A 26406-nucleotide genomic window follows, 5' to 3' on the forward strand; every position below is an offset into this window, starting at 1 on the left:
CTACAGCAATCTCATGTAGCCTGATGGTACCTAAAGTCCTTCAAAATACCACTCCTCCATTGATGTACTGCTATACCAGAAGCAAAAGATTTTATTGGACATGTTCTTCCAATAAAATTTTGCATTAAATTATGGAAACAAATTTGAGTGTGGTATTCATTTCATATTATGTACATTCATGTATGAAAAGGCAAGGTTGCCAGGATGTTGTGGTTTTGTTTTGTTGGTTTTTTTTAATGTTTGCTTAAGATTCATTACTTACAACAGAAGCTGTAAAAATTCTGCGTGACACTTAAAATACAAGGAATTGTGGCAAATTATTTCAACTCTAAATATAAGTTACTAGTGTACGTTACAGGTAATAAAAATCTTTTAAACAAATTATCTTTTAAAACCCAAATTTAATCAAACTAACCAAAACAATTTAACATTCAATTTCACTAATCTTCATATTGAAATGCTTAATACACACATGCACTTCGAAGAATTATTCATTGTTAAACATGGAACGTGAATTTCCGGCAATTATATATCCGTGTGGTATTCTTTTTTCTTTCATGACAAGATCCAAAGCAATAAATTCCAAACTTTTCTTCTTCAGGGAAATTCAAGCCAAGTAGGGTGTACAGTTGGCTGTGGAAAAAGGGGTGGACGGGAGATGAAAGAGACTTGATTTCAGCAAACATACTGCATTACCCATTTCAAGACGAACTTAACTATTAAGGAACTTAAGATAATGGTATAATGAAGGCATTCACAGTCTTATGCCAGTGCTGTGTCCTGCCCTTTCCTCTGCAGCACTATTTCAAATGATTAAGAAACTGTTTAGTCAACAGTTCAAGGTTGTTTTTTGATCCTAAGAGCCTTATACTTTTAAAAAAACCCATTCTTTGGTACTGAACATAAGTATTTCCTCATCCTACATATATATAATTTTAACCAAACTTTGTAATGACCCTTTGTTTCACCTTCACTAAACACAGAATATTAACACAACACAACAGTTACATATATCATACGTATCATAGCAGTAGTCTCTCACATTGCATATTTAACACTTTAGATCAGTGTACTATCAGCTAAGTGCCAAGTTCTGCCTGATGTACACTGCATAAACAAAACCCAACTTCATTGTGATCATCAGGGGAGTAGAAAAAAAGGGCACTATATTCCATCCTGTTTTGAAGTGACTGACTCTACTGAAGGCAGTAAAGTCATTTCACAGATAAATATAGTCCAACATTGTTGTAATCTTTCTTACTTATTTTCTCCAAGCTCTCCTACAGAGGACAAAATTTACAAATTTATGTTCCCTGTCCATAAGCAGCAGCATTAGAAAAATAACTGAATCTGCAGGAAAAATTCAGTGTGCCTCAAGAATAGAAGCTTCCAGCAGTAAAGTTAACACCGAGCACAGATTTAATGCTGTTTTCTAACTGCCCTTTAAGCTTTTAAAAACCATTCTCATGACACTCAAAAATGGTAATCCTAATTTTAAAAAAATAAAGAGGCCTCATTAGTGACAGATATACACACTTAAACTCATCCACAGTAGCATATTTGGAAAAAAACAAAGTCAGAGAAGGAAACATGAGTCTCTCTCTTTGCCATGAAAGTGACTACCCAAAGAAATAGTCCGAGTACCCAGAGAGTAACTCACACTCCTGAACATAAATTTAAACCCAACCTGGAAGAGCAAATAACTGAGAAATGACTGAAAAATGACTCAGAATCATTTTAGGAGTAAAAACTATAACTTTCTTTTGTGCTGCACAATCAACAAGAATATCAGACTGGGTGATCCAACAGCAGATCCACAGCAGTAGAGCTATTGTCTCTCTGAAAAAAGCAACCAGACAGAAAATCTCTACAAGCTGTCTTAGAGCTGTGTGTGTGGGGAAAAGAACAACTTCTCTAACAAAGAATGCAAACAATACAGCTAAGACAACGTCTTCGAGGGGGCAAAAACCTGCAATAAACAATCCTGGGAGGTTTACTCACCTTTACTATCCCACCATGCTGCATTCAGGGACAGCAAAGTTATATATGCTTGCTCGGGGGCTGTGATAAAAACCATTATGTGTAAGTCATCTGATAAATATTTAAGATTTCTAAATTCTACTCTTAAGAAACTTCTTATACTACATTCTGAGCCTTTCTAAAAATCACTAAAAACACCCAAACCCACTAAATCACCACTTATCATCTGTATTTGCTAAATTTCTGGGGGTTTCTTTGAAACATCTTACAATTTGTACCAGGCTGTTGACTGTTCCAACAGCAACACAACTAATTTTGATAAAGCAAACCAAGGCAATGTTTAAACAAAAAAAATCCCTACAACAAAACATTAAAGTAAAAACACTTCATTTGAACTTTAAGTATAATGTCGAAAATCTAGGGCAGCAGCCTACAGATACATTTGTTCTGAGACACAGATGCTGAGTACAGACTTTTGAACTAGTTTATACAAGTTTTATCCTTGACTTGCAAATTGCTACCACATGCAATATTTAAGATGTGAATTCACAGTAGCAAGATACAATTTTTGCTCCACCTATTTCACTACCATTTACTATATAAGTTCTATATGATTAACTGGAATAAAACTTATTTATGTGTTATAGTTAGTTATTAAAATGCTTTTTCCTGAGATTTATTAGAGGTTTAGAGTTTTATCAGTATATTTTCCTTTGAATTGCTTTGTATTAAACACTTTTAAATACTCTCTTCTACCTAAAAATTAACTCCATAAATTGTGTCAAAGCGAGACATCACACAAAATAGCATGTGTGAAAGAACAAACAATACCCTCTAGTGGAATACCCATTTAAAGCCTGGCAGATCCCTGAAACCAAGGAAGCTTTACCAAAACTTCTTCCATTCTTCCCCATCACCCTTAAGTAAAACTCAGTAGGTAAGAGAACTTCTCAGAACTCAGCCTTTGCTTCAGAGGGTGCTATCTTAACCTATTTATTTCTAGCAGAAGTAGGTTCTGACATGTTCCAGTATTTTCTTAAATCAGTGGAATTCCACCAGCAGCAATTAAAACATGCAAACGAACAAAACATAATTTTCTAAAGATTGTTCTCCTTTTCCAGGGTTCAGATGCTTACTCTTACTAAAGAAAGGGAGGTGGAAGTTCTGTAATTCAGAGCACATCTCTGGAACTGCAAGTTCTTTTCTGCCTGTTCTTCAAAGTCATATGGACGAGCCAGATTGATTCCATAAACTACAAATCTACATTACCTGAATGATAACTAACACTTCCTGTTTTGGGATTAACTCTGCACTGACACTGCTGCTGAACCAGAGGTGGAATATACAGTATATGCTAATTATACACCTATACAGTCTCCAAACTTGAGCTGCCTCAAATTTAGTCAGCCTCCAGGACAGGCAAGAATAGGAAGTCTTCCATGTTTTTCTAACTGGATGCCACATTTAACAGCCAAGCACCATTTTGCAAATGACACTAAGGAGTTGTGTAACTTCTAAAGGCACAGACCTATCTGTGTAGAAATGAGAACCGAATTAAGTGAAGATGAATTAACTACTTCTACGGGGCATTCAGGGTTTTCTTCTATTCTGCTCCCCTCTCGCCCTACCCCACCTACATTCACCTTCTGGAACTTCAACATGTAACTCTGCTCTCCTTCTCACAAATGGACATGCACACATGTAATTTCTGTACGTTTAAGCAAACCTGTCTGTTTTCACTCCCTTGATCTGCTAATGATTTTATCTAGCAACATTAAAATACAGCTTATTCATCTTTCAGTGAAACCATAGGTTCCTGTATTTTCTAAGAAGCATCCTTTTCAAAATATTCAGGTGACACCAAGTGGTTAATTGTTGTACTGCTGTCTGCTCAAGACTGCTGTATAACAGTACTGTATGCACTGTGTAAAAACCAAGCATTCTATTACGTGATAGGAAATACAGAAAGACACACCACAAAAACCAGAATGCCTTGAGATCATTAATCATAGCAGTCCAATCCTAAAGTTCCATCAGAGCTCTTTCTCATTTACTTACCTTAGTCTGCCCATATGCTTTAAAAAATAAATAAAAAAAATTTAAAAAAAAAAAAGGAAAAAAACCAAACCAACAACAAAACTAACCTGTACACATTAGCAAAAATTAAGTGGCCAAAAAATTAGGTTCCTGTAAAAGAAGTTACTTACCAGAAAGAATTACTCCCTATGTCATTTTTGTACACACATGAAGAAGCACAGTCAGACTTTCCTCAAATCACTGCTACTTATCAAAAAAACCCAAACCAACCAAACAAAACCGCCAAAACTCAAAGAAAAACCACAACACATGGATCTGTGCAGCTTCAATCAACACATCAAAGCATGCAACAGACACTTCAGTGAGGAGGAATCCTCTGTCACATCTAGCAACTCTTCTTGAGCTGCAGATGTTTCTTTCAACATAGTGTGTATATATATATATATATATAAAGTTGGAACAAAAACAACTTCTGCAGTTAGATAAGCAAAATAAGTTGCATTTTTAGACTCCTTAGGGCTATGTTTCAGTGCCAACATCAAAGAGGCCTTTTACCAACATGAAAGATGTGAATCTTTCAAAAGTCAGCCTTGTATGTTTGTTTCAAAACAGGGCTCTGTATGCTCTTTGCGAGGCCAAATCCTCACAAACAAGAATGCACAGAGGCCATAAAAAGAAGGAAAAAAAAAGTATAGTTAAAGATAACAAGAAAGCATTACTAGCACTGGGCCATTATGTAGACAGCTGTCAAAAACCAATCCTGGGATTTGGGAATTCTGCTAAATAACAATTCACATTAATTGTGATTGTATGGCACACTGAAGTGCTAAAAAGCTTTAAAATACCGATAATTTAAATACACCTTAAAATCTTTTCCCTACAGCACTAGTAATTATAACTGAAGAGAGAAGAATCTCAACACATACTTTCTTCATTTGTTTAAACTTGTGTTGCATTCAGGATTTGCCCACAACTGTGAATAATCATTCTTAATCTAACATTTTTAATTGTTCTGGTGATTCTTCCCCAGAGAAGTATAGGAGAGAAAATATTATCTTTAGACAACACTATCTGTAAGACACAAAATAGGCAGGCATGTATGGTCAAGCATAAAACCCGAAACTGTCTTCATTCCTCTTTTAAGGAAAGCCTCACACAACTATTTTGAGTTTAGCACCCTTATAATCTTTTGTATTCAGGATTATCTGGGTTATAAAAGTGTGGCCCCTAATAGCTAGAAAAATAGGGAAACAGACACTCAACCAGCAAAGTGCTGCTCACATTATGTACAAAATCAGGCAGAGATACTTACTATTTTATTATTAAAAATAATCTCATCACTTTGACATTCTGAAAGCACCACCTTCTACTAATGCAAACCAAAGACACTACTGCTGAAGTGGAGACAATGTATAAATTTTTGCCCTTTGGAGGTTCTTCTTCCTCCAAGACCCTTTGGGCATGCCAAATAAAAAATGAGGAGAAGCAAGGACTCAAGCAAAAAGAAAAAGCTTATTTACATTTTAGTCATGCATTAGAAAAAAAAAAGGCATCATAGTTAAGGCTGCAATAAGTCTGCTACAAACTCATCCAAGGGAGAAATCTCACCACAGCTTACATATCAAGAGACTTCCAGAACAAGTTCAAGCAGCAGTATGAGGATGAGAAGGACAGTTTAAAGTTTGCTATCAACAACAGCTTTTCCAATTAACCAAAACTGCAACAGGTGAGGGAAAAAAACCAAAAAAACCCAAACCCAAAGAAATGGGAGGAAAGAAGGGGGAACAGAAGGGAACAGAGAAGTCTTTCTTAAACTGCCTCTCAGGAACAGCAGTGAATCAGTCATCAACAGAACTGGACTTCATGTAACTTTTTAGTTACTATTTCTGCTTCCATTTCCCTGAAAATTTTGTTTCATAAAATACATTTTATGAATTAAATGTATTCTAATATACACTTCTTTATCTGTTCTCCTTTCTCCTCCTTGCATTCCTAAAGCAGACTCAAACTAAACTTGTGGATGCAGTCCTGAGCCCTGTATGCATGCACAGCCAATCAGAAAACCATTATTTCCTGTACTGTATGATTTCATTATGTTTCTATCCAGAGCTGCACTATACAGGATCACCAAGTCTGATGCCTCACACACTGCCTGGCATAATAATAAATGGAAATAACAGTAACTGAAGTCAAACCTGTTTCTATTCCCTTGATATTACAAGAAACTCAAAAAAAATTTGTCTACCACCACTGAAAAACTAAAACACTTAAAATCCAAAAACTTTGGCATTGCTCCAATTCTGAAGTAAAATAATAGTAATAATAAAAAAAATCCAGTCAACTTCTGACACACACTTAGACAAGAAACTGGTTTGTATTACCTGAACAAGCCTATCTTCTTCAACATAATTCTTCACTAAAAGAATTCCAAAGAAGAAAGAAGAAATGGGAAAGGGGGACAGAGAAGATAGAGATGGTCTAAGACAAGTGGAGATGTGTAGAGGAGAATGAAGGGCAGAAGGGCACAGCAGGGCAAAGGAAAAGGACAGAGAAGGTCAAAGAAGAAGGCCAGAGCAGGGCAGACAAAAGAAGAGATTCACAAAGATGGGCAGAGATAGGCAAAAAAGAAGGGCAGAGCAGAAGGAAAAAGAAGGGTGGTGGAGAAATAAAGGCAGAGAAGGGCAGAGAAGATGGGTGAAGGAGAAGGGTGAAGACAGATGGGCAATAGAGTGGAATGAGAAAGAGCAGACAAGGGCTGAAGGGGAAGATGGGCAAAGAAAGTCAAAGGGAAAGGGAGTCAGTAGAGCAGAAGGGCTGAGAAGGGCAGGAAAGGTTGAAGAAGGGCAGAAAAGGTTAAAAAATGGGCTGAGAAGATGGGACAAGAAAACAGGAAGATAAAGAAGTCAAAGTAGAAACACAAAGAGAGAAAGACATAAAGGGTAAAGAAAAGAAGTCTGAAGGATAGGAAGAGAAGACAGACAAGCAAGGTGAAAAGCAAGGATAAAGTACAGCAGAGACCAGTGGAGAGTGGCAGAGAAGGGCAGAGACAAGCAGAAAGGAGCAGAGAGGCCAAACGAGAAGGGCAAATACTGACAGGGAGAGGCAGAGAAGGGCAAACACTGGTGGTTGGAGGGATGACCCCTACGAAAAAGGGGTGGAGAGGGGACAGAGAATGGCAGAGAAGAGCAGAAGAGCAATAACCATCGAAGAAGGGCAGAGAACTTGAGGGACAAGGTAAGACAGGCTAAGTAGGTCTGACCAGGTCAAAGAAGGTGAAGAAGGGCAGAGAAAAAAGGTAAAAGGGGAAGGCAGAAAAGGCTGAAGAAAGGCAGAGACTGGCAACGTCAGGCAGAGAAGGTCGAAGAATAAGAAGGGGGGACAGGGAAGGGGGACAGAGAAGGGGCAAGAAAAGGGTGGACCAGGAAGGGGTAAATAAAGGGGGAAGGGAACAGGGAAAGGGCAAAGAAGGGGGGTTAGTGAAGGGGAGATAGGGAAAAGGCACAGAAGGAGGGACAGGAAAGAGCCAAAGGACAAAGAAAAGGGTATAAGGAAGAGGGATAGGGAAGGGGCAAAAAATGGGGGACAGGGGAAGGGCTATCAAGGAGGGGCAGGGCAAGGAAAACACACCTCTGATTCTAGGATTCATTAGAAACCTCTTTTTGTAATTACAGAAAAATACCTTGTTGGAAAAAGACTAGTGAGCATTCATTTCATGATACAGCATTTACTGATGTAGACATGCTGTAAGAAACTATGCAACAAATGCACAAGAACATTACTCAGCAAATCAAAGAAATTACATGATGGTTCATAAAACTTGCAAAATTATAAAGATCAGTCCTATTTCATCTTCAAATATTAGAGAATGTAAAGGCCAGAAAAAGAACTAAGAAGAGAAACTATTCAAAATAACAAGTGGTATATACACAGCTGTGCCTGAGTATGATTTATCAAACCATTATGGTATGGCTCTGTAAAAGCCTTCAAATCCAAGTAACAGATATAAAATTCTGATCTGAGCACAAAATTTAATCAGATGATGACTACAATTATTAATAAAACAATGTGGCTGTAGAAAGTAGTTCTACAATCTGAATGGATTTTTATGGGTGTTGCATGTTTTGAAAAATGGTAGGCAGGAACTATATAGCAAAACTTTTATATTTTGTATTATTTATGTATTTCACTTTACAGAGCAACAGGGATAAATAACACTGTCAGAACTGCAGTGATCTGTCTTCTTAGCTATGAAAAGAACAGATTTTAACATACCTTTTTATAAGCTAAAAACTTCCCTTTTCTAATAGTTGCATACTAATTTTAAAAAAGGCAATATACATAAATGAAGATGGTAAACCACAGGCAGACTTTCAAATAAATTTTCAGCACCATAATCATCACACAGATGACTTAAGTCACTTAAATGTCATCTGGTTTTTCCTTATACATCATTACAGTAGATAAATGTAAGCAAAAATGGCCCTGGCACTGGACTGTTTAGACATTTACACAGTGTTTCCTCAGTGCTCTCATCTGATGGTCCAGACTCAACTGATCCAAGAACCAATGCTTCTGCAGACTAGCTTATACTTTACATGAAAATACACACACGTGCCAAGATATATACACAAAGAACAACTTTAAAGCAATAGCTTCAGTTCTTCAGAACTAATCAAAACTGTTAATGCTTACCTAGATGTAAAAGTGTGAACTGTGCTGCCAACTCCTTTGCATCTTCTACCGTTGTACAGAGTTTTTCTGGCATGAAATAACTCTGGGAATCATCTGCAATACTAGAAATAAGCACCCTGTACACCAAGAGTATTTTCCCATCCTGACTTGTTGTTGAATACAAGCAGTACTCTGGCGGTGCCCAGCTATTTTTATGACAAAAATAATCCAGATGCATTACTGCAGAACTGAAGTGATTCAGCTTTAAAGAATACATGCTAATTGGAGTAAGCTTTATTCCTGGAAAAAAGGGGTATGTACTTCTTTCAACTTCAGGGGAGCCTGGACTGTGCTGGCCATTAAGACGAACTGAAAGACTTGTTGGTTTCCCCAAGGATTTTTGAGTACCATCTTCTTTGTTAGGAAACCCTAAGAGATTTTCAGAACTGGGACTTATCTGACCATTAAAATGTTGCTTCCAAGAACTTTCTTTGTTAACTGGCTTTGCCAGTGTTACCTCAATACTGGCTCCATCAATGCACTTTCCATTCATTACAGACATAGCAGCAACTGCATCTTCTCGGTGGAAAAAATGAACAAAAGCATAGTCTCTCAACTTCTTTACACGTTCAACTACTCCTGGCTTGAACTTGTTGAATTCAGCTTTAATTTTGTCCTCTGTAGTAGATATCATTAAATTTCTTACATACAATACTTTAACTCTCTGCATAGTTTCTTCATCAACTACTTTCTCAGGATCTGCCCAGTCTACTTGAATAGTATGACCCCAGGGCTGGAACGTTCCTACAGCAAAGAAGCATTATGTAAATTAAAAACATGTAAAGGAAAACAGAATCATTCTTATCAACTACCTCTGCAAAAAGCAAACATGATGTATACCACATGAAACTGGGTTTTGTTGTCTGCCTCTGCTTAAGCAACTTGGAAATGTTAACGAGATTTTTCAAAAATGCTACGTGTTCTATCTGTACCCTTAGGGCTCATTAAGCACCATAAGCTGTCAAAACAAAGACTTTGTGACGTGCATATTCACACACACATAAAGAGACCAAAAGTAGTGTGTTTTACCAGCTAGTAAACACAACCTCTTCAATAATATTACCACTTTAAAAAGTACAGTCAACACCTGGAAAAAGTAATCTAAATATATATCACTAGCACAAGCCTTACTCCATCTTATAGCAGATGCCAGGACCTAAACTAAAAACAAAAATAAAAAAAAAAAAAAAAAAAAAAAATCAAAAACCAAACCCACTTTGTTACTCATGTCAACCCATCATTTTGCATATCACACAACTAGTTTATTTTATATTCAGTGATCTGGAGGTATTTCTCCTCCTATTATATATATATACTTTGCATATATATATATAAATATGTATGTATGTATAAATAATTATATATGCATACACGTTTTACATGTAATTCTATGTATTATACTATTATATTTTATTATTACCTATTGCATATATTACATATTATACACTGCATATTATATATTTGCATATATATAATATATATATTATATAATCTTAGGTAACACGTCTTCCTAACACTGTCAGCAGTCAACACAAGACTTGCCCACATCTTGGCCTTAATAAATACAGGGAGTTTTGCCATTCATTTCAGCAAGGCCAATGCTGTATTATCTGTTTTCGTGACTTTGCTTCTTCAACTCTATTGTTTTGTTTCATTTCCTGTCTATTTAATTTCTCTTCTAGAATTTTGCTTTTTAACTCTACCTTTACCTATTCCCTCCTTTTTCAGCACATTCAATTCCTTCTACTTTCCCTCCCTCAAAACGTATCAAATAAGGTACAAAGAAAAAGGTATCTTCTACTTGCTAAACTCTTAAAATTATTTTCTAGTAAAAGATTAAAGACCTTTCCAATATGCTTAAACAAAAAACCAATAACACCACTCATGACACCCAAATAAGGGACACATGCAAAGCATTACAATTTTTAAGCTCAGTTTTAAGAGAATTTGTGTGCAAGGCCTCGTGCACGTAAATGAAAACTGGATGTGTGCCCATGCAAATACATATCGGTGTAAATTACAGTAGCTTATGTTTATAAAACTGATGTCTATAATTGTTTCAATTTCAGTTTCTTACAAAAAAAGTAAAAAAAAAACCAAACCACAAAACATAAAAAAATAGTAATTAAAAAAAAAATCCTCCTTAGCCAAAAGGCACTACTGCAGTTTTGTACTTCTGAAAACGTCTTAAAAATGGAAAAAAAAGGGATGATCCACCACCTCGCTCCCCACAATTTGGAGACTCCCCACAAAAACTCAGTTGAATTACAAACAGTTTTACCTGGGATTAGTCGTCTTCTAGCCATGGCAGCTGCTCTGTGAGATTCATATTCTACAAAAGCAAAGCCACGATTTTTAGTTTTGTCGGTGGCATTTGGATAAACAATGACATCCACCACTCCTTCTGTAACTTTCTTCATTTCATTCAGTATTTCTTCTTTCTTCTTATCTTTAGGAATTGCTCCAATAAACAGCCTGCAGTTGTCCAAGCTCACGCAGACACCAATAAACTTCCCTGGACGAATTTCATAATTATTAAGAATCTTGATGGCTAGCTGGGCTTCCTCTTTAGTGGTGTACATCACAAAAGCATAGCCTCGATTCTCACCACTGAATTCCATCATCAGTCTGAGCTCATAGATCTTCCCAGCTCTCTCAAAAACAGGAACTAATTCATCTTCATACATATCACGAGGAATCTTACCCACAAAAACTTCACATCCACGAGGTGGAGGAGGACCTTCCCAACCTTAAAATAAATTGTCCAACAGCAATCTTAGTACAAATGCCAGATAGGTACACTTCCCCCACACCCAATTTGAAGATGTGAGTTATGTTTAATCTCAACTGAAAACTAGCACATTTTCACATTCTTTCTTATTTTTATTATGTTTAAATAAAAAAATACCAGAAGCCCACGGATTGTATTTCTCTTAATTTCATCTTCTGGGTTTTTTTCCCAATGGAATCTGTGTGACAACACAGTGAACTAGGGTATTTTAAAACATTGACAGGTTTACTGAAAGTCTACCTTTCAATCATTTTTTTGTCCCTTATAATTTTATGTCAATTATTAATGAAACTGACAAAGACAACTGAGAATGAACTTCAGATGTATTTTCTACTGCAACATTTTAAAGTTGCACAAAGTTTCTCTGCATTTCTTGCCCATATTTTTTAGACATTTTGGTAAGGGTCCCAAGTGCAGCACATTTTTTCATCCTTGACATCATTCAAAAAGTCCAAACATTTTGCTTCCACCTTTTTCATTCATCCAATAAAATAGAACTCCCTAAGGAATGCAGGATATGGAGCCATCCTTTCCTCAACAGCCAAAAAGACTGAACAGTTATCCTCTAAAAACAGACCACAGTTTTCACAGGCTGGAGTGTAGGAAAAAAGGAAATAAATTTTAAAAAATCCACAGAACAAGTCAGTCTCATCCCAAAACAAGAACATCCATGCCTCTCTCCTTAAGCCAAGGACATTCACACATTCTTTTATATCTCTGTCATATACGCTGAAGGATATGTTCAACAGATAATGTAAAAACGAATTCATGAATTTAAAAATATGGAGTCATGGTCTGCAAAATAACAGCACTCCATTTTCCCAAAATAATTTTAAAAAAAATCTTAAAAATTTTGTTTGGTTTTGTTTCTTTTTTTTTTTTTTTAAATTAGACAAACAAATCAGGTAGAAGGTTCAAAAAAAAATAACACAAAACTCAGTAAGTACTAGTAAGTACTAGTAAGGAATCACAAAGCAAAGGGAAGCAAGGTGAAAAAATAATTACTGATGACAAGTTAAAACAAGAAGCTAATTAAATAAATTACTTTGGTTTGAAGTTCAGAATAAAATATATTTAGATGATTTTGTAATTAACACTTTTTCCTTAAGTATTGTCAAAGAGCCTGTAATTTACTTGTGAAAAAAAAAAATTAACAGAATTGGGAAAATTTTGCCTTCTCACAGAACAATTTTTTTATCTATAAACTGTACACTAACTGTACACCTGGTATACAGGGAAGCTACCAAGGCATCAGAACTGATTTGCCTTTGGAGCCACACTGCCATGACTTACCTAGGAAAAAGGCTGTCTCTCTTCCACACAGCATCCAACATCTTTATCATTTTCAGCTTTATAAACCACTTCACCTGAGGTCTGACCAGACATGACAACTAACAATATTTGCAGGCCAGTACTGCCATCACTCACATCGTGCCAGTCGGTTCCCACATAAAAAGCATAAACCAATTGTACACCACTTAGGAGCTCCAAAGACAAAAGTAACTGCACACCTCAGTCGGGGAAAAAAGGGAGGAGGCTATGCTTGATTCTGTAGACAAGCCATGAAATTAAATAACAATCCTCATTTATTAACTACACAAATTTTAACATCATTCTCAGTCTAGCAGCCCTGATTCTCAGCAAGTAAAAGCCATCTACCATACAAAAAGCTCCCTTTCTAATTTTAAAGCTGCATACTAACTTAGCATTACAGCACATTACAGCCAGCTGGAGCAAGCTGGGACTCTTGACTTAAAGACAACTGGTCTGTGCCTCATTTGCCAAAGAGTGTCATGTACTTAGCAGAGCAAACATGGAGAATTAATCAAAAGCAATCCTCAAGTAGTTGACCAGAGAGTTTCCTTGACTGGGTATTTGATTCATCACTGGATGATAGAAAATGGGACTCCTATTTTTGCAACAGTTCAAGTAATCAAACTTCAGTCAACATTACAGTTATAATCCTCTCACTGTTAGTGAGATCCATGCCATCTTAAACTTCCACGTAACCTAATGATTTACACACCTAATGACCTCATTATCTCTGCAGCCATCTAAGCAGTGGACCCAAACAAAACAATGAAAATCCAATTTTGTCTTTTTTTTTTTTTAAACACTCTACAGGTACATTTTCCACAATCAGCATAAACTGAACAAGAAGTGTTCTGCTGCCAGGTGGAATAAAACCTGTAATTCTTTACAACAATTTTCAGGCAGATCTGCTGAAAACAGAGCTCACATTGAGTCTATTCCTTGGCAGCAATACAAGCTTTTAGAAACCACATCTTAAACAGGCAAAATTCATTGTGAAGCTCTTAATTTACAAGGTTATTGTAGTTACTTACAAGCTGTCTCAAAAATTCAAGTCTCATCTCGACTAAAACCATTTATAGTAACTTAGGGCAATTTCCAACCTAAGCAAGTATGAAAATACATGAAGATTTTAAGGACAGATATATAACTAATGTCAATGAGCAGATTTATGGAAGAGATACCCTGTCAAACACATCTACTTTCAGAAAAGATTAACAGATTAATAAAAGTTGCTTTGCTAAACAAATACACGTGATACTGTCTAATGTTCTAATTAAAAGTCATAATTATAATGTAAAAAATGTATAAATAATTTAAGAACAGGCTGAACCCTCAGGAAGTAGTCAGTGATGCCCTGCAGTTCTTTTCCCAGTGACAGTTTCACAAGGCTTCCTTTTGCCATTTTACATAGGCTAAGTAAAAGTATATACAAAATCTTAGGTGGAAAAAACTTTCAGAGAGAAATAATTCTGATGCAGCCATATCTTAAACTATAGCAATAAGTAATGCAGTTCATGCTTATGAGTATGACTTACAAAGACATGGGATCACAGGCCACAAGTGAGAATGAACTGAAATAAGAGCACAAATAATTTGTCTGCCTTCTGTTTAAGTGCATAATCTGATTCAAAAACAAGAGTTACTGTATTCCATTTCATATGACCAGGATTAATGGCAACAGCAAAATTCCCGTACATTGCTTATGTCAACAAGGACACTGCAAAAATTATTTAAAATAAATGTTTCATAGTCAACTCTGAAAACAAAATCAGTTAGATTATCCTCACTGGTGTTCTCTCAGAGCACACATTTAAAAAAAAAATGCTTTGGCCAATGGAAGTGGTAAGGGGTAAGACAAGAAATAAAGTAGGTTATGCTTCCATCACCAACTTGTTTTTCCCTTCTGTGCCACTGAACATTTTCAAGTGTACTGTCAGTCATACAGAACATGCTCTGCATTTTCAGCTCCACATTTTTTCTGTTACCTCTCCACTTCAGCTGCTTTTAAAGCTGTGACTTCTTAAATCCACCAAAAGCAAACATTCAATGCAGTCTAGCTCAAGAGATCTTGAACTGCTCTAAACAGTAAAGCATATCAGGACCCTGCACATGTTGTGTTTCTTACACAGTTTCCTTAAGCTTCTACTACTGGTCGCTGTGAAGATATGCAACCTGAGGCTACACAAATTTTCAGTTTGATTTAGTACAGCTCTCCTTACAGAAAGTAAACTTCATAATCTCAAAAGAAATGCTTACCTGGTGGAGGACCACCAAATTTTCTTTGCCCATTTTGTTGAACCATGCTGTATCCAGTCTTCTCCATCAGGGCAAGTAAAGCAGCCCCATTCTGAGCACCACTGCGGATTTTGCCACATCCATTCGCTGCAGTTTTATTTTCTTCATGCATATCTGCAACAGCTTTAACAGAACATTGCAGACATTCCAATTCAGCTAATGCTAAATTGTTATATGCACAGAGAAGCTACCAAAACACAGAAAAACAATTCAGGCTATACTGCTTATTTACTATTACTTTGTTTAGCATAAGGTTTCAATCCTAAATCCAATCACTATAATCTCAGGTATCTGCTTTCAGACATTGCTCTGTAGCTGTGATAATCTTGAACTTTAACCAGCAACTATATATTCTGTATTCCAATTCTCACAAGTAGTATCACAGCTATCACAACATAAGTATCATAGCTACTTTTTAAGAATGCTGCCCTTAAGTAGAATAATAAATTCTTCCATCAACCATGTTATTGCAGTTGCGTAAGAGATAAACTATTCAGAGTGACAAGTTCCATTTTCTTATTAATACATTCCATAAAAATATCAATTATTTCACAACTGTATTTTAGTACAAAAATATCAAAGAAACACATGCCTTATTAATTTAAAGAACTCAAAGAATCAATGAACAAAAGTAAATTAATTAATACCAATATGTAATAAAATTTAGCAGAACTCTCTTGCAAAACTACGGGTTTGAAATAATCCCACCTCTGGAGTCCCTATTTTCATGGCTTTATCCATTTTCACAATTTCAAAAACTAAACAAGTTTATCAGTATGATTGCTGCTGCTCTATTCATTATTCCTCTGGCATGCCAAGATCTCACACAAGAGCTTTAGTTTTCTATCATCCAGGTGATGGGAAACAATCACACCATTTGGTAATTACCAACTTTACTAGTCAAGACCCTAAAAAATTAACTTTCAAGTTACTACTTTGAGCTTGGTTATCGAAATGAAAAAAATTATCTACACAGATTATTTATTTTACCTGATAGCAAACTATTTAACCCCTTACCACTAGCAGAAAGAAGACCTAGTAAAAATAAAGCCAAATAAACCAGCAAAAATAAGTATTAGTAGCTAATATATCAAATGTTATCACACCCATCCCTATAATTAATACATTGTCAGATGATTGCTGGTCACCCTAAGCAAGCTTTTGCCTCTACTCACAAAACAGTAACCGCACCTATGCTTACTACCACTTTTATTCTTCACTTACACATTCCACTGAAAACTACCCCAGTATCTCAAATTAAAATGACTTTGCATAAGCTGAAGTTTTCAAAATACTATACGCCAGGTTTATGCAGCGATGAAGTGACTGTTCCCCTGCTGCATTTCTGCACGTTATGCAGTGTTACTGTCCAGAAGTGGCCTCCCCCCACCATGACCCAGCTTTGTCATTTCAAATGTGCTTTGAATCAAAGTAATAACTGTTCTTCAGTGCATTCTTTTCACGACAGCCTTCCTATGACATTACAACAGACTCCACAAATCTCTTCATCAGAATGGCAATAAAGAGAACTGTAATTTTTCCCATCCTAGAAAAAAAAAAAAAACCACTTTTGGTGGGAATAGATCTACTTTGTCTTTTCTATAAAGCTGGTATTCATTTTGGGGCAGGAATCCATGCAAACAACCACTCTGGAGAAGTTTATATGACATCTGTCACCGGACACTAAAAAAACCAAACCCCTAACAACTCCTGGCTACATCAAAATGAGATTCCAGAAAAGAAGCAGGGAAGAGCACAAAAAATTCCCCAGCTGGAAACAGCCGTAACAGCACGACTCCTTTCTGCTGCAGAAAATGTCCCATCTCCTTTCAGCAAGTAAATTAGACTTTTTTCACAGCTGCACGGAAGAGATACCTTGTCAAACATGATTCCATAATTAGGAAATCTTTTGGCAGCTTCAGGCCTAACAAGGTACGGAAATAACAACAGAGTTGGAGCAAGGGAGAGGCAAACTGCTTTTCCCTCTGTCTCGCTGAGTTCAAACACACGTGAAAGAACGCCGCTTTCAGTACGCACGGCAAGGGGACACCAGATTGGAACGGAGGGAGCTGACGCCCACAGGGGTGAAGAAGCCCTGAAGAGCTACAGCAGGACCATGGAGGGAGCGAGCCAACCTCGGGCGGGCCCGAGGGCACCAACGCCACGCCAGGAGGCACGGCAGCATGTGGGGCAGTGAGGGAAGAGAAGCCCAACATCCCCGGAATCACCCAGCGCTCCTCCCGCGACTCGCACGTCAAGGCCCCTTCTCCACTGAGCCTCGTCCCTCACCGCGCTACCTCCGCCTCTCCCCACGGCATGACAAGGACCCGAACCCACCGCTATCCCCAGGGAGACGAGGCCACGGCATGACTGCCCGTTGTCCCGTCGGGAGCCGTACACCACACAGCGCTGCCCGGGACGGCGGACACACCGCAGGAAACTCCGCGCCCCCTCCCCTTCCCCGGGCAGCGGCAGCGGCGGCGGCGGCCCCTCCACCCAGCGCCTCACGCGCCCGGCCCGCAGGCACAGCTTTCCCTCGCTCGGGCCCGCCCGGCCAATCCGCGGGCGCGGGGGGCGGGCACAGGCGCGATCGACAGGCGGCGTCAGCCAATCGCGACGAGGTAAACGTGCCCGGCACGCGAGCGCTTCTTAAAAGCGGCGACGGTTGGGCGAAGGGGTCCGACGGCCGCGTGCGCGGCGGCCGCTGTGGCGGTTGAGACGGCGCGCGCTGCCCCCGCCCGCCCTCGGGGCGCGCACGCGACGTTGCCTCAGCACCTCCCATCCCGCTCCCCGTCCCCGATCTTCCCCTCCATTCCAAAAGGAGTGTCAGCTGTTAAGGGCACCGTGCGCTTTTACAGAATTTGGCTGGTAATTTCTTTGTGTCCTTTTGCTCCTATATCCGCTCTGAAAAGGTGTGTTTGGGCCTTTAGGATGTTGTCTGGTGCACATCTGTGCCCTAGGGAGCGTTTAGTGTTGTGCAGGTCCGTGTTGACCAGTAATATCTAAGTGAAATATCACAGAATCAGTTATGTTGGAAAAGACCTGTCAGATCATTGAGTCCAATTTATGACCAAACACCACCTTGTCAACTATGTCCAGTTTTCCCTTAAGCACCCCCTGGGAAGGTGACTCCACCACCTCCCTGGGCAGCCCATTTCAGTGTTTAATCACCCTTTCCGTGCAGAAATTCCTCCCGATGTCCAACTTAAACCTTCCCTGATGCATCTTAGGGAATGGCCTGAAGTTGTGTTAGGGGGGTTTAGGTTGGATGCTATGAAAAGGTTCTTCACCCAGAGGGTGATTAGGCACTGGAACAGGCTCCCTAGGGAAGTGGTCACAGCACTGAGCCTGACAGAGTTCAAGAAGCATTTGGACAATGCTCTCAGGCACATGGTGTGATTCTTGGGGATGGTCCTGTGCAGGGCTGAGGGGTGGACTCGATCCTCGTGGGTCCCTTCTAACTCAGCACATTCTATGATTGCGTGTCCTCTTGTGCTATCACTGGTTGCCTGGGAGAAGAGATGTCTTTTCAATCTCTGCTGGCTTAGTTAATACTTCAGTCTTTTGGAAATGAACCCCGTGAACTTCACAACAACTACGGACGCTTATAAAGCCAGTTGGGTCGGAGGCTCTGCAGTTCTGGCACTGCTCCTGAACTCCCATCACAACTCCTTAGGGCTCATGTGAGTAGGCACACGTCAAGCGTACCAGGGCTAATAAGGAGTGTGGGATTAGTTAGTGAGTACTTCAAGTTGTTTTTATCAAAATAAGATTAAATTTCACCACCTTTTCATTTCAGGTGCCTTCTTCTCCCCCACCTTCTCTCCCCCCCACCCCTGTCCAAATCAGCCACAAAGCCTTTCACAGAAATTAATTTTGGGTAGATTACATCAAATTAAGTTTGTGACATTTTGACTGCAGCTGTGTGTCCCTGTTACCTTGGAGACTGCTCACTCCCTGGCAGAAAACTCCACATGTCTCAGTTGTTATTGCTGCTGGAAAATAGTGAAAGAATGCAAGCAATCTCTTTTACATCAAAAAAGAAAAAAACACCCAAACCCACAACTCCTCAGCATTTTCTTTGTATGTCATGTAGGGGACATCTTGCTGGATATGTTGCATGTACAGCCATTTCTGGAGTGCAAGGACTGTGTTGCTCTAGCAGACAGTCTTAAGGAAAACATACAGATTTGCAATCAGATTTTTCACTTCTTGGCATGAGTAAAAGAGAATATCAAAATAACCAAAAAGTATTCAGTGTTTATTACCTCTTATTAAGCATCAAAGACAGACATAGGAACTATAGGGACCAAACACATTTGTTTTTCTTGGTGACCCCTGCCTTTCTAGAAGAAATTAATGATCCGTTTCTTCCTCTGCTCCCCATGTGGTAATTGGGTATTGGAGTTCTCAGTACACCCTTGCCCACAGGTGCTAGCTGCTTTTCTTCTCTGACAGTCTGTTCAGTATAATTAGGTTTTACTAAGAACAACTGTTTCCATCCTGTATTTTTCTTGGATTTCGCCATGACCCATAATAAAGTCTGAGCTGAATATTTGTATTTTTTTTCTGATAAGACAAGATTTACAGGAGGATGCAATATTTTTTATTAAATCAAGCAGTATAGTAGATAATTTTCATATTTTCAGAAGAGATTTTACACACATGAAAGCTTTAATTCACTTGTTTGTAATGAACTTTTGCTAAAGGATGGGAAAGAAGACCAGGCCCCAAACAATGTTTTGGTATTTATCACGGTATTTAGGTTTTTATTGCTTTATTGAATTAGTACCTTAGTACATAGCTGTTCAGCTTTCAAACCTGATAAACAGAAACTTTTTTATGATTGTTTTACGAGAATTACAGCATGATTTACCAAAAAGCATTTGGCACCAGTTCTGGTTAGAAAATTACTTAAAACTGCAGATAATATACTATTTGCCCTAAAGCTTTAAACTATTAACACTGAGTTAGTTTCCTCACTAATGTCTAGTTGAAACTCTCACAAATCTAATGGATGAGGAATGCGGGCAGAGTCTTGCCAAAATTATGCACATATTCCTTTGGCTAGATTTGAAAATGTGAAAGAGGTCTTTTTCTTACACATTTTATTTTATAGCACTGCACCAGCCAGTGCTTTTCCTTCTAAGTTATTTTAGGGAGCTGTAACATAGAAGTCCTTGATGTTTAACTTCTGTTTTATTGGAATGCTAGCAAGCCCCAGCATATATATTCCTGGAGTGAGCTATTACTGCAGTTGTAATATACTTTAATAGAAGCAGTAGCTTTTTTTTTGTCAGTGTAAATTTTACTATGGCCTGGAGCAGGAAAAGAGGGCATGTAGTATTTCTCTGCACTCTGACAGGTTTGATATGTAGGTAGTAGAAATACTTTAAAAGGAAGCAGACATCCTTTGAAGTTTAGACAAAGGTCTCTGTAGAAAACCTAGACATAATATGATTGTAAATCTAATTATAGTAAGCTGTCTGGAAAGACTTCGTTTCAGTCAATCAGTCCATTTTATTTTGGATTTCATTTTATCAAATACTGCAATGCTTGTTTATTAGGAGGATCCTAGCCTGTAGTGCCTAAAGGGTCTTTTTTCTTGAAAGGTGCAGTTTGCTCTTGTTCAGCTTTCTGCCTTAAAGAGTTGAAATCTTTTTTAAAGATCTTTTTTAAAATTACAAGATCTGATATTGCTGGAATAAGCATTTGGGGGAACAGAATATTACTTGTAGAGAAAACATCATACAGAATTCCATTATTTTGTAAACCACTTTGACACATGCCACACGATTTTAACACGCACATATGCAATGAATATGGAAAAATGGATCCTGAAGCATGTTCTGTCTTCAGTTTGATGAGTATGAATAGCAACAATTGCACTGATGTAAATTGAATCAAATCAACTTTAAGCCAATATTGCCAAGTGCAAAATAATGTAAAATGTGCATTAAGAAAGTGTATAAAATCTCTTTTAATGTTTTTTCCCCCATTACCTCCTGAACTATTGCTTTCTGTTCCCTCTAAAAACCTGGGCCCTTCACGACTAAGCCATACCTTCTACCACTGAGTGAAATGGCAGTTTGCTGGCAATACAGCTAACTCCCAAAGGGAAGGAGCAGGTGGAAGGTGCTGGAAAAAGTACCACCACCAAGGGTTGGTGGAAGAAGAGAGGTGGATGTCAGGAAACAGAAGTGATGAAAGGACAGGAAAGAGGGAAGGGCGAAGGAAGACTGAGAATCTCATCCTACAGTGCTGCAGTCTTTTGATGCTCTACCATTACAGAATGCTTTCCAGTCTGCTTTTTAGGCAGATGTTTTAAATGCATTCTGAAACAGAGGTATATCCTCCTCACCTCTGTGCAGTAGGAATTAAAGAGGATTGGTGAGAAAATGGCTACTGCCCCAACAACCTTGAAACCAGAGTTTTCTTTACACAAGTATGTGAAGCACAAAAAACTACAGAGCAGGCTTCCTTTGTCACACCACTGGTGTCTCAGTCCTCAACTGGGAGGTCTGGAAAGATCAGAGACAGTCTTCACTCAGTCACTGCTCAGCTTTTTATTTCTCTACAAATATTGCCAAAAAATATTTGAATTTGTGGTAGTTTCTGTGAAAGTCTTAGAGCATGTCTCAGCATTGGAACCAAACAGACATCAGATGTCAGACTGTAAAGTCTTTGGTTATACCTGATCTGACCTAGATATAAAATGGAAGTTTATCAGGGAGGCTAAATACTTTTATATCACATTAGCTTTTGAATATTTTATAATTCTGGAAATAAATTAAATTGAGTGCAACAGTAGAGAACAAGATTTCATTTTACTTTTCCTAGATTTAAATATCTAAATTACCTTTTGAACGATTTGAAAAATGGAGAGAGTCCACTCTTTCTTTAGGTTGCTCATACTTGGCTTTGAATTCCTCCTGATTCTGAGAATCCCAAATGTATCAGGATCACATCCTCTTAATTTTTAATCCAGCTGCTGTAAGCTGCTAACTAGCTTTTAAATTAGGAAACTCTGGACTCTCAATGCCAATTATAGCTAAACAATTTACAATGCTTCAATGTAATTTTCTTTATATTTTTCCTGAGGCTTTCAGGATATAGTGATTTGCTTGCAGACACAATTAAGAAAGTCTGAAGCAATGTTACCTGTTGTTTTGTGTGTTTCATTTATACACATACACCCATATTTTTATATATTTGTGTCTTATACACACACAGAATCCCATGACTTCTCTTTGAGGTTTCTTATGGTGTTCATTACTACACCTAACAGAATGGTTTTTAAATGCTTTTCCGTATCTAGCTATTGTCTTTCCTACAAAGTCCAGTGACACAGCCAAAATTGCGGTGAAAAACTATACTACATTGTGGGCTACTATATATATATATACAAAATCAGTGTTATGCAGCTTAACTGTTCCTTCCTGATTTCTGGTTAGATGTTACAACAGTGAAACAGGAATTCAAAATCAACATTTCTAAACCTACTGAGCAGTTACACTGACTTTGTAAATATCTGGCTTGTTCTTTAAATGGGAGTTCCACAGTGAACTTCTCTATTTGCTGGAGATGGTGCGTTTTCCTGACCGTAAGAGAACCACTAGGTGGGAGTATGTTATCTTAAAAGACGCTTGGTAAGCCCGGCAGTGGTTACTTTGAAGGAGCTCTGCAACTAAAAAAGGAGTACTACAAGTTCACGTAGGGTAAGAATATTAAACAAGATTAAATGAATGCAAGCTTTAAAGCTGGAAGTTTGTGAATTGTTGCTTACCTAAACTTTTGAGAACATATCAATACTCCATCTGTACCCGTACCCTGTCCCAGAGTGCTCACTGTTGCTTGTTGGTGGAGAATGATACGGGACTAAACTCCTCAGATATTGCCAAATTCATTACTGATTTCCTGTGGTGGTGAAAAATTTGGCCCTCATCTATAAGCTCAGGGTGTTCAAAGGTAGTAAAGTTATTAACAGTGTCTGCTTGTCTTTCTGCAGCTCTGGACTGAGAATGCAGTTTTCCTAAAGATTAATGGGAGTAGTTTTGTTCACAGAAAAAGATCTCAGAAGCCAGCTAAAGAGTGCATTGCCTAGACGAGCAAAAAGGTGGTAGAAACAAAGGTGGCAGTGCAAAAGCAACCATCTGTTGGCAGCTGCCTGAATAGATTTGAAAAACTACATTAAAAAAAAAAAAGCTGCACAGTTTACGACCTGTAGGATTCTTCAAATCATAATTCTGTGTTCAGTCATCGGGGGCTCATTTCTGAACATCGTTATTAAATTTTCACAGGTACAAGTTTTTGGGCAGGTCAGGGATTTGGTGGGAATACTTCATACTTCCTCTTGCTCTCTATGAAGACAGAAACAAAGCTCCTGTTGATTTCAGCTGAAAGACACATAACCCAGTGATGCTGTTGTAATAAAGAAGCCTGGAGTACTACTTACTCAATGATAGATCAAATGGGATAAGTTGGGGTTTTTTAAGTAACTTCTCTTACTATTTTTTTAAATTAGGATCAAATGTTTCTTGTATAAATAGACATTTTGCTCACTTCCCATGTTCCCTTCCTACTCAATTATACAGTGAGCTCACAATTAATGTCACAAATCCACTGTCTTTCCCATAAGAACAGACTATTGTTGCAAGCACAATTTTGTATTTAATTGGAGGATTGAGTCCTGCCTGTTAGAGAGCTTTTAATGCAGAATGAAAAATGCAAACTAGAAATTTACTGAGGGAAAGTAACTTCTGTAACTGGTTTGGGTAGATATTTTCTGTTTGCTTGTAAAAATCTATTTGCAAGTCATAAAAGCCTCACTATAATTTTGAAAAATGTTTCATGACTATGCATCAGCTCTACTGCCTGTGCAATTCTCAATGCTTTAACAGTATTAGTTACTGGAATTGCTCAAAGACATCAGAAATAGAAACCCTCCGCTCCTACTGGAATTTCAGTTAATTGGCCAAGCAGAATTATTGCTTTCTCCAGGCAAGGTTTTGAAAAAGACATTATTCCCAGCCTACACCCTGTCTGTCAATACATGATAAAATTGTCTTTCTAAAATAGTTACTTGTGGAGTGGTTACAATGGAGCGGTTCTTTCTTAACTACAGTGTGATCAAACATATTTGCTGTCAGAAATTGGGAGTAATAACTCAAAGAATACAGGAAACTGTCTTTACCATGCAGTCATCTGTGCTAAATGGCTGATGTACTGGATGAAGAAATGTTATTTTTACCTATTTGTTAAGGCCATGTCCTAACTTATTACACATTTGGATTTCCAGAGGAGCTGAGGTTTGTGTACAACCTGAGCTTGATGAAAAATTAAGGAATGGGATGTGGTAACATGACTGTAGATATCACCACCAGCTATATTTTCATGTATATTTCAGGATTTGCAGCCTTACACACTTGACAGTCTGAGGTGATTCTCAGCTCTAAATGAGACCTTCAGGCTCCTCTTCCAAAGTCTGGGAAGAGTCAGATACTGTGGAAGGGACTCCTGAGATACTGTCAGAGCTGGAACCTGTGAAAAGTCAACCATGAATAAAATGAAGCTTGGGATGGAATTTGAACAGTCTGGAGTGTATCTGCATGATTCAGATCTCTTGCTTCAGGTGATTTGGCGGGACTGCAATACAGGACAGGGTGATGGGGTTCAGTCTGTTCAGGCTCCAAAAGAGACAGGGCTGGAATAGCACAGATGCTGAATCGAACAGCCGCCTTCCCCTTGGGCTAAATGCTCTGCTACGTTTTTCACAGCTCTGCTGTTTCTGGTTCCAGAGGCAACCGAATCATCCTTGGCTCTAGGCTGTAGTGCAAATGACACTAAAAGAAGTGGTTGGAAGCAGGTGTCTCCTTTCCCTTGAACATTCACTTGGAGCTACCTGTAATCTAGTCTGCACACAGAAGTAGCAAAAGTTACTCTATTTAATATCTAACTACAATCTTTCCAGTAGGAGTGGGGGAGAGCCCTCATTATGTTCATATTCACATTTCTTCGCTTTTGATTAGAAGTAATCACTAACTTTTTACCTACTGTTTAGCAGTAGCAGACCTACCACTCCCTCTGTTTTCCTACAGTACTAAATGGAAATGTGCAGGTACTTTCTGCAAAACTGCAAGGAAAATGGATGCAAATCTGAGTTAGGTCTCAGATTATGTAGAAGCAGAAGATAAGGTGGCTTGGCAAGTTTAGGAGAGCATGACTCTTCATTTGCATGTATTCTTAACTGTATAATATAGTATGCCTCCTTAGCCTCACAGAACTCTGGTTTCACAGGCAGAGAAGATGCCTTCTGAGGAGGAACCATGTATTTTATTTATTTGGTATGTCCAGTGCAAGAAACCCACAACCCTATGCAAATATTAACCAAGTCTTGGAGCTGGCTAGAAATCAGAGAGATGATTATTGTTCTGATTATAGAAAAGGGAAGGAATTAAAAAGGAGATGCTTCAGGCAATAGTTTGGAAGGTACATCAGGTATCTGCTTTATCTGAGTGTTTGTTCTAACGAAAACAACAGTGCAGCAAAGCAGCAGACATTTGATCTAACCTGATAGTCTCTCCCTTATTTCTACCTGAAAATTTTCTGAATGACTGCAGTTTGTGTTGTCTCAAAGTCAGAAATGGCCCAATCTTAGCAGTTCCTGACTACGTCTATGGATCTGGTTCCCATTCAGAACCTCACTGGGGCCCATAGGCCATGAGAAGTGACACCCTTCTTGGAGGGAGCAAATACACAGAGCCCAAACAAAGCCTGTTCTCTAAATGGCCAGAGAGACATTTTCTTTTAACTCAAAGTCATGGGTGTTGCCTGACTTGATTAAAAAAAAATAAATTCAATAATCACTATCCTAACCATGAGATTAAAAATAGGAAAGGTGAAGGGTAGCCCACCTCATAGCCTTGTCCAGTGTCTAGTAAACTCCTGCAGGATGGACTGAGAAGGTCCTATGAAGAGGTTTCCCAAATCCCCAGAAATGCTCTAACCACCACATTTTTGCACTCTTTATAAAATGGCACTGCTGCTTCCATTTGAAGTGCTGCTCAGTCAGGAAGGGGCTCGAGGTTTTGGGTAACAAATGGGGACATCTACCTTAAAATTCTGACCAGCCTAATCAGCTAAACAAGGTCACAGAATAGGTTTGAACATTTGTACATGCGCATCCATGTTTGCAGGGATGCTGTTTGTATGATGCCAGTTGCAGCCCCTGGTAACTAGTGCTCTCTTGGCACTTGCCT

General features: G+C 38.4%; 1 protein-coding gene and 1 long non-coding RNA gene across 3 annotated transcripts; one reads left to right on the forward strand and one right to left on the reverse strand.

The window, feature by feature from the left end:
- Positions 1–384: 384 nt before the first annotated feature.
- RBM46 (RNA binding motif protein 46) lies at positions 385–17738 on the reverse strand. Of its 2 annotated transcripts, XM_027636088.1 has the most exons (6): positions 17486–17738; positions 15110–15271; positions 11030–11497; positions 8710–9492; positions 2002–2061; positions 385–633 (listed from the first exon to the last, which is right to left on the reverse strand). In XM_027636088.1, the coding sequence occupies exons 1-6, from the start codon at positions 17514–17516 to the stop codon at positions 608–610; spliced, it is 1530 nt and encodes a 509-aa protein (XP_027491889.1). In that variant the 5' UTR covers positions 17517–17738; the 3' UTR covers positions 385–607. The 2 variants fall into 2 exon arrangements, with proteins under 2 accessions (XP_027491889.1, XP_027491890.1); XM_027636089.1 differs by lacking the exon at positions 2002–2061 and having other exon boundaries at positions 17486–17737.
- Positions 17739–17941: 203 nt separating this feature from the next.
- Positions 17942–24731, forward strand: LOC113943933. Its single transcript, XR_003526508.1, has 2 exons — positions 17942–18016; positions 24447–24731. It is a non-coding gene; the product is annotated as an uncharacterized LOC113943933 (long non-coding RNA).
- The last annotated feature ends 1675 nt before the right edge of the window (positions 24732–26406 follow it).

Source organism: Corapipo altera, unplaced genomic scaffold, assembly GCF_003945725.1.
Source record: "Corapipo altera isolate COAL_440 unplaced genomic scaffold, ASM394572v1 22b, whole genome shotgun sequence".
Lineage (NCBI taxonomy): Eukaryota > Metazoa > Chordata > Aves > Passeriformes > Pipridae > Corapipo > Corapipo altera.